Source organism: Clinocottus analis, unplaced genomic scaffold (assembly GCF_023055335.1).
Source record: "Clinocottus analis isolate CAN_PGR_092001 unplaced genomic scaffold, fCliAna1.0.p SCAF_4, whole genome shotgun sequence".
Lineage (NCBI taxonomy): Eukaryota > Metazoa > Chordata > Actinopteri > Perciformes > Cottidae > Clinocottus > Clinocottus analis.
The window spans coordinates 8,755,192-8,766,565 of NW_027176153.1; the positions used below are offsets into that span (position 1 = coordinate 8,755,192).

General features: G+C 47.1%; 1 protein-coding gene across 4 annotated transcripts; it reads left to right on the plus strand.

Moving 5' to 3' along the window:
- Positions 1–459: 459 nt before the first annotated feature.
- adnpb (activity-dependent neuroprotector homeobox b) lies at positions 460–11,016 on the plus strand. 4 transcript variants are annotated; one of them, XM_068598085.1, is made up of 4 exons: positions 460–569; positions 5,441–5,557; positions 6,652–6,744; positions 6,929–11,016. In XM_068598085.1, exons 2-4 carry the CDS (start codon positions 5,450–5,452, stop codon positions 9,929–9,931), a joined length of 3,204 nt encoding a protein of 1,067 aa, XP_068454186.1. In that variant the 5' UTR covers positions 460–569; positions 5,441–5,449; the 3' UTR covers positions 9,932–11,016. The 4 variants fall into 4 exon arrangements, with proteins under 4 accessions (XP_068454186.1, XP_068454184.1, XP_068454185.1 ...); XM_068598083.1 differs by lacking the exon at positions 460–569 and adding an exon at positions 747–1,183; XM_068598084.1 differs by lacking the exon at positions 460–569 and adding an exon at positions 1,276–1,379.
- The last annotated feature ends 358 nt before the right edge of the window (positions 11,017–11,374 follow it).

Genomic DNA, 11,374 nt, shown 5'->3' on the forward strand with positions numbered 1-11,374 from the left:
TTATTGTGTTTTCTACTAGTTTGTGTGTATTTATGTTCAAGTTCATCGTGGAAGATGCAGCTCAAGGGTCATGACTAAAGCCTGGAATTGGATCTTAATGAGGGCTGATGATGATGATGATGATGATGATGATGATGATGATGAAGGGTGTAATAGGGCAAGTGGTACGAGTTTAACCATTTAACTGGATGGAGTGCTGATTCACCGCCTTGTTCTTGGAGCTGTCCTTCAACAGGCAACATGCTGGAAAGTACTCCCGGTTAGTTTGGCAGCATTGGGCATTTACTATCTGTAGTGTAGTACAGCGCCACCTAACGTTGGACCCAACCGTTGATACCACTCCATCTGAGCGCTAAGGTGCTGTATACATCCGAGCCTCCGCAGGGGAGGGAGGTGGAGCGGGAGGGAGTGTGGGGGACGCCAGATGTAGCCAAATCGCGCATGCGCTCAAACCAGAGAAACCCACTCCAGAAGGACGCCCGCTGTCGGCCAGTTCCCGCCACTACTGTGTTGGGTTGTTTACCTCGCACACTCGGAACATTGAAACCAAAGGCCCTCCGCAATTTGAGGTAGGTTTTTTTTTTTTTCCAGTGACGTTCGCTTAATTGGCCAAAGTGATTGATGGACCAATCAAGAGTTTTAATGAGCCAACCGAATTCGCGAGTATCTCACAATGAGATTATTTATGCTAATCAAGTATATGTCACTTCCGCCCCTTTTATTTGCGCCATTTTGGATAGGGCAGTTTCTAGGCTGGATGTGTATTGTCTGTCAGAGAAAAGAATGGGCATAACGCTGTCGGCTGCCAGGCTATTACAGGCAGAGCCAGGGCTATCGTTTTGAAAGAGGGGGTTCGCCGGTAGCTGTTCCCTACAATAGGACATGTGTCCGCTCTCACCACTCAAGGGAATGGAGGTTTTAATTTTCTAATGAGGCTCGGATACTTTCTGTTCCCGTTTGCCGACCAGTGGGAAGAGGATAGCCCTTTTCGGCGAGGCGAAGAGTCCGGCTTGGAGGGTCGACCGACGGCCGGGTGGGCTTGTTCTCCCGCACGTAGATAGTGGTCACCTGAAAGGATATCACCGAGCTATCTGGGAAGACAGTGAAAGTGTGCACACGTCGTCTCTCAGCCGCTCCGAGGTGACACATTTCACTCAGACGGGAGCACTGGATGTGAAAGCAGGTAAACTTGTCTGTCACAACGTTGGCCGTAACCGTCAGCACGAGCGAGCGAGCGCGAGACGGAGAGTTCCGCCGTTAGCCGTGGCTACCTGCGGTGATGCGATAGGTGGCCGTGAAGTAACGTTACAGCAAGTAACTTAGCTGTCAATATAGCGTGTATAAGGATGAAGGGAACCGCGAGTTGAATCACTTCTCCGGTAACGTTATGTTAGCGTGTAACCGCCCTGGGTTAAGGCGCGAGCGAGTATCCTTTTGTGAGGAGTCGGGGACAGACACGGCAGCATTAGTTTCAAACAGCCCGTGTTGTTGATGCGAGTTGGGCTAGCTTAGCATGCTAACCCAGCGCGGTGTGTCCCCATTCTTTGTCAGCGGGCTCCCTGCCTCAACCGATCGATCTGGACGCTGCCAGATGTTGATCGGAGGGAGAGCCACTGACACCAGCCTCGCCGCACGATGTGGTGGTTCGTGTCCACGGCTGGAGCACCTACGGCAGATATCGGAAGTTTAATGTATTAAAACAATATCTATTAATGCGAGAAATGCTACGAATATTGAAAGTGTACCCACACTGTTACTGTACGGCAGAGTTTTGTCCTGGGCGACACGTGATGTAACTATATCTACATCCGCACACAGATCTGGGTTCATAATTCATACGATCTTTTGTTAAATTATGCCTTCAACCTAGGGTGAAAAAAAGGACCCCTCAAAAGTGATCAGAGTTCAGCCAGGTGACACCGGGGTTGTGCACTAATGTCTCTTGTTTGATCCGGGGGCGGGGGCTGGGGAGGCTGGCTGTCACTTGGATCAGTGTGTCAGATTATGATCACGATCACTACCATCATCAACCCCCGCTCACGCTGATGCTCAGACGGCCCCGCACGTGTATTGCTCAAAGGCTCTGTTGCTCATCCTGTCACAACTAACCCCGGTGCATTTTCAGCATCCCAAACTTTTTTCTGTTGTCTGTGTGAATACGGGGATGTCACCAGGAGCTTCTCCCCACACTGAACCAATTGTAAACGGCAGTAGTCAAGCAGAACATAAGTCATCATGTCCCAGTGGAGAGCACTAAGTAAGGAGATCTGTGGTTGAAGGTTTGTAGGCCTTTTTTTCTTTCTTTCACAACACAGGCGAAGGGAGAACCTGTTTTCTGCCAGCAGAGCTGAGCAGCCTCCTATCGACTCTCCTCCCTCGCCTCTTCCTTCTCTCCCTCCCTTCCCTCCTACTCCACCTCTCCTTGGCTTTTTTTTCCTTCTCTCTCCCTCTTCCTCCCACCCCTTCCCTATCCCCTGCCTATCCACCCCCCTCTTCATCTCACCCTCTGCCATTTTCTCCCCCATCCCTAGCCTACTCCCCTCCTTCCCTCACCCTCCCTTCCTTCTCCTCTGAGCCTGTCTGTCCGACCTCCCTGCTTCCCCATCCCGCCCCCCATCCTCCACTTCCGTCGCTGACTCTGTTCTCTCTCCTTTCCTCTCATCTCACCCCTTGCTTGCTCTCTCTCACTCCCTCTCTCTCTCTCTCCCTCCCTCCCTGCTCTCTCCCTCCCAGCTCTCTCACCCCACCTCATCCTCTCTCACACTCCCCTCCCCCTTCACTGATCTCTCTCTCTCTCTCTCTCTCTTGCTCCTTCTGTCCCTCCCCTTCCTCCCATCCCTCCCGTATCCTCCCCTCCCTCCCTCCCTCCCTCCCTCCCATCCCTCCCCTACCCTCCCCCTCTACTGCAGACATATTGTAGAGGCTGCTGCTGACTCAATAGGAGGCGCCATTCTGTGATGGTATTGCGAGGCAGGGAGAGAGAAAAGGGGGCAGGCAGAGAGTGTAGGGAGGCTTACATAATGGAGCTCCTCTCTAGCGCCATCTGCAAGTAATGGGAGGAAGCAAGAAAAGGGAGACAGGGAGGAGAAGTGGTCATGGGTATGTGTCTCTTTCACTCACTCTTGCACACTTCTGAATCACTGACTGACAGACAGACAGCCAGACAGACAGACAGCAGGCGGGTGAGTGGAACAGGCAGTGATGTCTCCAGCTCTCTGGACTCCTCACTAGGCCAACAGTTGGTGGAACCGCACATGCCCCATTCCCCGGCTCCGTTTGGTATTTTCTAGAAGGGAAATGAGCTGAGTTGTTAGCAGGAATTGTGTGGGACTGTGCGGTTTGTTGTCTCATACCTGGCTTTTATGTCATCGCACTACAGTGACCTTTGACCCTACTACATGAAGCTCTGATTTGAATAGCGACGTGAAGAGACGGCCACTTTGGACTGGGAGTCAAACAGCCTTCATTGTTTCCTCTGGCAAAATGCTAAACTTAATGGAAATGATATTAACACTCAATGAATGGGTGTATGGTGGTTTAGCTCTATGCGACCAAGTGTCTGTCAATGAGCAACCTTTCCTTCTACGCCACACAGCTGTGAGTGAGGTTTAGCCAGGTCAAACTCTGGATGGCTGTCACAAAAAATGTATTAGCTTAAGTATGGACATTACAACTAAACTGTAGTTATTGCAAATACACCATTGAGCGCTGGTTGTTTAATGTTTAGATTTAGTATTTGTCATCCAAACGGATAGTGTTGGGGTTCAACAAACGTATTGAGTGCATTTCATTTCATAAATAGTTGAAAAGTTGTTTTTTCTTTTCTTTCGGATTTAACTTCTGCATTGTTTTCAACCATGTTTACATGCTAGCGATCTTTTTCTACCCTGCGTTTTTTGGCACATTGCTCCGTTTTGCTAGGAATGTGTTGCGGCCAAATGGCAAAAAGATGTCAGATTGTATAGAAGTCTATGTGAAAATGTCTCTACTTCTCTCATGATTAATTCCCTCAGTAAACATTGTAAACATGAGTTTATGTCTCAATCTCTATTTTTAAGTCTTCAATACAGCATGATGTTCATTTCATAAATCATGGTCCATTTGGAGTCAAATAGACCATAAAGCAGAGGATGCCTTAGGGCGGGACTACCTAGTGAATGACGGGTTGCTGCTGACAATTATAATCCAAGATGGGAGAAGATCAAATCGCTGAACTTGAGGCTCCAAAATGTCAGTCCACAAACCAGTGGGTGATGTTACAATGACTATGTCCACTCATATCCAGTCTTTGGTTCTGGCACCCAAATGGTCAAGTAGTATTAACAAATAACATTGCTGGCTTTGGTGGACTGCAGGTTAACGGTCTGCACGGAAAGCAAACGGGGCACAACGGAATGCAATCTCTGAACCCTCCGGCTGTGGTGATGATGATTTAGCTTTTCATTGTCTTGTAAACTGTCTGCCTGTGAAACAATCGCCACTGAACTCCAACTCCAGTCTTGCATCTGAAGTTGCTAATCAGACTGACCGCTTGCCGTTTGTTTCCAAGGGCACGTGCATGTGCGTCCTTGTGCACATGCATGAATAGGAGTCGCTGTGGATTAAATGGTTTCCACTGTGATAACTTTACAAAGTAAGATTACAGGGTCACAAACCAAACTGGACATCCTGGAAAGTTCTTCATTGTCACTGTGCGAAAACAGCTTTGAATAACTGTTCAAGAGGGCTTACATTTGAATTTGTCACATGGGTCTTGCTACAGATGTGACTCGTCGCCACATCTGACGGTAACTTTTTAAAAGTGGTTTACATGCTGGCAACCAGGCATCAGCTTTTGCCGGGCGAAACTGAAACAATGCATATTTTTAGTAATTAAGATACAAAGTAGTTATACTCCAGCTTAATAATGGAAAAGTAACAAAAGTGTAAATGAGTTATTACTGTAACAAAACTATATGTTTTGTAATTTGTGTTTTATCTGATTGCATCCTCAGCTCTTGGTTTATACAATAGCTTCAGTGCAGTGTATCTGTTTTTCACAAATCCCTTACAAATTAGTCCATTAAGTCACTTGTTGCTTGTTGATCCGCTCTCTCTCCCTTTCAAATGTATGTTTTCTGGAGCTTTCATGCTGATTCCCACCACAGTTCCATTGGCCCTTTAACATTGAAGTCTTAGATTGTGGGTCAAAACAGACCACTAGGTTGAAATGCCAAAAAGACTTTAATCAACAGACAGTTGAAGCCATCAGTGTTGTATACTTCCTGTCTGAAAGGTGGTATTATCAAGGCTTTTCTAATATGTGTCACACATGTCAAGTTCAAGGTCCTTTTCAGGGAACCTGTTTATTCCTGACTTGCAGTTCAGCTGCCAGACATGTGTTTTAATTGTACCCTACACCTGTTGATAACATGCTGTTTTATGTGTCTTTGCTATTCAGGTGGGCAGAATGTTCCAGCTCCCCGTCAATAACCTGGGCAGTCTACGAAAAGCAAGGAAAAATGTCAAGAGGGTCCTGGGAGACATCGGCTTGGAGTTCTGTAGAGACCACCTCGAGGTGAGCGTGGCCAGACTTTGGGTTTTTTGAAGATAATGAGGAACGTCCATTCATCAGTTCTGTTATGGTCATGGCTTTGCCTTTTAAGAAGAATACAGTATGCATTCCTCTGACTTTTCTCAAGATTGAGTTTGATTGTCTTCAAATTTAAATTCCCCACCATAATTTCGATCTCTCGCTGAGGTTTGAAGATTCAAGATGTTTTTACTTTCATATGCACAGATAACTGACAGTTATTCTATACAATGAAAAGCTTATTTTGCTCCGTCCTAACACAGAATTACAATAAACTTAAGGTAAAAAAATAAGGCACAAAAGATATAACGGTATTGCACAAAAATATGTTAATAGTATTGCTATGATAAAATATAATGAAAGTGATGATATATGATAATGAAGATGGTTCTGGTTTGGATATTCATAGAATTGGTGTACCTATGGGAAAATTTGTTTTGGTTTATTAATAAGGTCGTTTTTGGATTGCTTTTCCATTTGGCTCAGTGCGTGATGCATAAATCAGACAGTGCTGCGTAAATGCAGAGAATGTATGGTGATAGTAATGACCATATGACTATGACCTGGACTCGTGTAATAAAACCATGAGGCTCACAGATTAATCTTATAATACTCATCGACAGCCTGTCCTCATTCGATCTCACTTAATGTAGTAGACATACGCAACGATTTTACACAATTCAGCATCCATCCATCTATGTACACACCTGTACAGTCTTTTTTTCAAATCTAAAGAAAACGCATAAGAAATCCCCCCTCCCTTTTTTTCATTTTTCTTTTAATATACCTAGGCACTTGTATGTACCCTGAGTACCGATAGGCCAATATTCCTAGAAAAGAAAATTTCAACATCTCTGGCGGTGAACCAAGGGATTCTCAGATTCACACACCTTATTATATGCAGTCTGCTCTGATTTGCAAAATACAACTTTATAAATCATTAATAACATTATTCTTTGTTCGGTATATTACCTTTTTAAAAAAATGTATATTGTCAAATCTTTCATTCAGGAACTTGTTGCGATTGTGTCTCTGTTTCATCATTCGCAAGTACTAATCTTCATTTCCTTTTGGTTTAGGACTACAATGACTATATTCCTCCAGAGGTGTACATAAAGCACACTAACTGGGAAGATGTGTGCATGTGGGAACCATCACATACCAAAGTCCAGGTGTGTGACGCACTCAAATTGATACGCATGGTATTTGCATGCACAAAAATGTCCTCTGTTTTTTGCAATGCTAATTTCTAAATTGTTTTTGAAAACAAAATGTATAAAGGTAGTAATTTCTAATTCTCTCTGACAGAACTTGTAATGTCCTAAGCTTTTTTCTTCTTCTCACCTGTGACTCCAGGAATACAGATCAAAGCCATTCTGCTGCACTGGCTGCCTCTTTTCCTCAAAGTACTTCTCGGCGTACAAGAGCCATTTCCGCAACGTCCACAGCGAGGACTTTGAGAACAACATTCTGCTCAACTGCCCCTACTGCACTTACAATGGCAACAAAAAGACTCTGGAAACACACATCAAACTGTTCCACATGCCCAACAGCACGGTGCGGCAGGGCCCCGGCGGGATGGTGGCAGGAGCCGGGGGTCTCATGATGAAGGACGGTGTGCTGAAAAGGACCGGGGACAGCGTGGAACAGGCGGTGTACTACTGCAAGAAGTGCACCTACAGGGACCCTTTGTACAATGTGGTGCGAAAGCACATCTACCGGGAACACTTCCAGCAAGTGGCGCAGCCCTATATTGTGAAACCAGGAGAGAAGACTCAGAATGGTGGCACAGCAGGCGCCACAGACAGCAATAACACAAATAATGTGAACAGTAACCAGATTCACTGCAAGAAGTGTCTGTTCGTCCCGAGGACCTACGAGGCACTGGTCCAACACGTCATAGAGGACCACGAGAGGATTGGCTACCAGGTGACCGCCATGATCGGGCACACCAGTGTGATTGTCCCTCGTCCCAAACCCCTTATCATGATCCCCCCCAAAACCCTAGGCGACAAGACCATCATTGGGATGGGCCCTAAAGGCGCGGTAATGGCCACGACCAGGCCGCCCGGCTCACAGCAGCTGGGTCGGGTTATCGTCTCCTCAAAGACGGGCTTCAACGCCCAAAGTTTTCTATCTGGGATGAAACACGACGGAATACGGTTGAAGGCCGGCACCACCCAGTCGTTCTCTATTGGCGGCCAGCAGGTGAGAGTAACTTTACCGGGCAACGCCCAGGTTTCTGTGCCCCAGCAGTCCCATGCAGCAAAGCAGCTTATTTCGGGCGGCAGCCTGCGGAGTCCGATTGTGGTCAACGCATCCTCTTCACTCAAATCCAACTCTTTGGGCTCGCGCGTCCAGGCAGCCGCAACCACCGTCGCCTCCGTCACGGCCAAGAAGGGTGGCTCCTCGGTCCTCGGCACATCCTACACCCAGAAGTGGAAGATCTGCACCATCTGCAACGAGCTCTTCCCAGAGAACGTGTACAGCTCCCACTTTGAGAAGGAGCACAAAGCGGAGAAGGTGCCCGCGGTCGCCAACTACATCATGAAGATCCACAACTTCACCAGCAAGTGTCTGTACTGCAATCGCTATCTCCCCAGTGACACGCTGCTAAACCATATGCTGATCCACGGCCTGTCTTGCCCACACTGCCGTGCCACCTTCAACGACGTCGAAAAGATGGTGGCCCACATGCGGCAGTCGCACCCGGACGAGACCGTCGGGCCGCGCACAGATTCCCCATTGACCTTTGACCTCACTCTGCAACAGGGCAATCCCAAGAATGTTCAGTTGATCGTCACAACGTACAACATGAGAGACGCGCCGGAGGAGTCGGTGGCGTTTCATGCTCAGAACAACAACATCTCCACGTCAGCGGCCTTGACTGCCTCCCTAATATCAGGAAAGAGACTACTGCCACAGCATCCGCCCAAAACGCCCTCGGGGGCTGCTGACGGCGTGCCAGCCAAGAGTGCGCCTCAGGCGTCTGTGCCCTACAAAAAGGACGTGGGCAAGACGCTATGTCCTCTTTGCTTCTCTATCCTGAAGGGCCCAATCTCAGACTCACTGTCTCACCACCTGAGAGAGAGGCACCAGGTGATCCAGACAGTCCACCCTGTAGAAAAGAAACTGACATACAAATGTATTCACTGCTTGGGGGTTTACACAAGTAACATGACAGCCTCCACCATCACACTACACTTAGTGCACTGTCGAGGTGTGGGGAAATCCCAAAACGGGCAGGACAGCCGGGTGACCCAGTCTGCTCGGGTCCACCCGGCCCAGAGCAGCGCCCTAAAACGGGCCAGCTTTGATAGCTCTGACACGAGTGCGCCCAAACGAAGGAGGCCGCCCGGGGAAAGGGCCAACCCGCGGGACATCAATGGTCCATCAGCGTTTGTAGAAAATCCCGACGAGCCTGTAGTTCTGGCTCTTGACCCCAAAGGCCACGAGAACGAGTCGTACGACTCCAGGAAGGCGTTTCTAACGCAGTATTTCAATCAGGCGCCGTATCCCACTCGCCGGGAGGTGGAGAAGCTCGCCGCCAGTCTCTGGCTGTGGAAGTCAGACATCTCCAGCCACTTTGGTAACAAAAGAAGGAAATGCGTGCAGGACTGCGAAACCCAGAACGCCAGCGTGTTTCTCGGTTTCAGTATGCACGAGCTCAGCAAAGTGAGTCACAAGCTGGCGTTTGCCGTTGCGGACGGCGCGTACAAGGGCGTACACAACAAGAGGCGAACTTCCAGGACTCACCTAGGGGTGTCGGAGCAGGCGCTCCGGAGACACAGGGAGCTCGCGGCCGCGAATGGTGGCGTGGCGCCGCCACGGAGGGGAAAGCCAAGGGGGGCTGTGGTTGGTACCAAAGCGCCGCCATCCGCCCCAAAACCCAACAGTGCCAGCAGAGACCAAACCAAGACAATCAACAGCACCTTACCACAGAAAATACCTCTAGACCTTTCGGAGCCCATCGCCATTGACTCTGACAGTGATGAAGAAGCGCAGCATAAGGATAACGAGGAGGGAGACGGAGAAGGAGAAGTACATCTCCATGGCAACCAACTGTTCACTGAAGGTAACGAGAGAATGGAGCCGGGGACGGAGGCTAAGAGCGTTTCAAATCTAGAAGATACGTCGGATGAAGATGAAGACGACGACGACGAAGACGACGACGACGATGATGACGACGATGATGACGAGGACGACAACGAAGAGGCACATATGGAGAATGGCTTCGAGGCCGCAGGAAGGCCGGCTGCGAAAGAGAGAGACGCTCATCCCATCATTATTCCCAAGTTTGTACCGTCGTCTGCAAGAAGCAGGAGAGACGGGGCCCAGCTGGGCAAGCAGCAGGTCTGACTCATGAAACCCCAAAAGACTCCCACAGTCAGAGACACTTTAGTTTTGCTCCACGCCAACAAATCTGCCTCGCCCGACCCGAAGGACACGGCCCAGTCCCTCCCTGGGAACCTGCGAAGGAGGAAGTGATCTCAAAACAAGTCATCCAATGACTTTCAAAGGCAGGACTCAACGAGCAGCTAGGATCCATGTAAAGATTTGTGAACAAAGTTTTAATGTTTCCTGGGGGAGGTGCAAAGACAACAGTCACACCAAACAATTTTTTGTTTTTGTTTTTTTTGCTGCCTTCTATATACTTTATTACTTTGAGATGAGGAGTTATAAATGTTGATTTTGCCACTGAACTTGTGAATGTGGCTTAAAATATTGAGTTGTCGTAAGGTAAAGCTTTTAAGCTGACCAGTTAATCCACTTTTTTTCCATGTAGTTCTATCCAAGATGGGTAGTGTAAATTTGTACAGTCTTTTAGACATGTTTGGACAGACGTTGCCGTACATGTACCCTTAAATATTTGCTATTACCCGTATGTAAGGTAGCCTCATATGTTCTACATCGGTATGCTTAACGATAGTTGTCGCTTTGGTGGCTGGTATTTTCTTGTACGTTTAAGTTTATTTTTTAACAAAAAAATAGTTTTTTTTTTTTTGCAAAATAATATATCTATATATAAATGAAAATAACAGAATGGATTTGTTTTTGCTTTGAACCAGATTAGATTTTATTTTTTTATTTTCCTTCATTTTTCTTCTTTTTTTGATTTCTGTTCTGAAAGAATAGTGGCGCCCAGCTGTTCTTATTCCCTTACAGTTTTAAAGGATAATTTCACCAACTATTTGCAGCCTTATGCTCATTAGCCTTTACTCTACTTGCTTTCTGTTTTCTTGATGACGTTCCTTTGCTCCAACAAGACTGGATGGTAACACCATACTGACATTTCACACATTACTCCCATTTTTTTTCTTCTTTTTTTTTCAAAAAAAAAATTCAAGTTGTGTTCTTTGAATTGTGTGTATTTGTTTTATGTTTTAATTTTCCACCTAAGCATTTATGAACAATAAAGTGCTGTAATTGTGCTTCTCACAGAACTAATGTTCACAAAAGTTTCTTTGTTCAAAGAAGGAACAGCAGGAATAATGTTTACTGACAAAGTCTTTTATTTCCTTTTTAGATAATGAGGATTGTAAATCAGCTTTTGTCTAAATGTCCTGTTCCAAAGTGTTCGTACTAGTTAACTAGTACACCAGTAAATGAGGGGCCTTTATTTTGGTTGAAAGGGGGCTGAAGAGAGCTCGTCAGCAGAGGCTAAAGGTCGTATGGCTGATGGTTCAAAATGCACTGCTGGCTGGCTTCTTTAAGGCCTCAGGCCTCTGAACGTCGTGCTCACGCCCACACGGCCTACAACCCGTGACGAGGGATCACAAGGAGATATTGCTTAATTTTTAG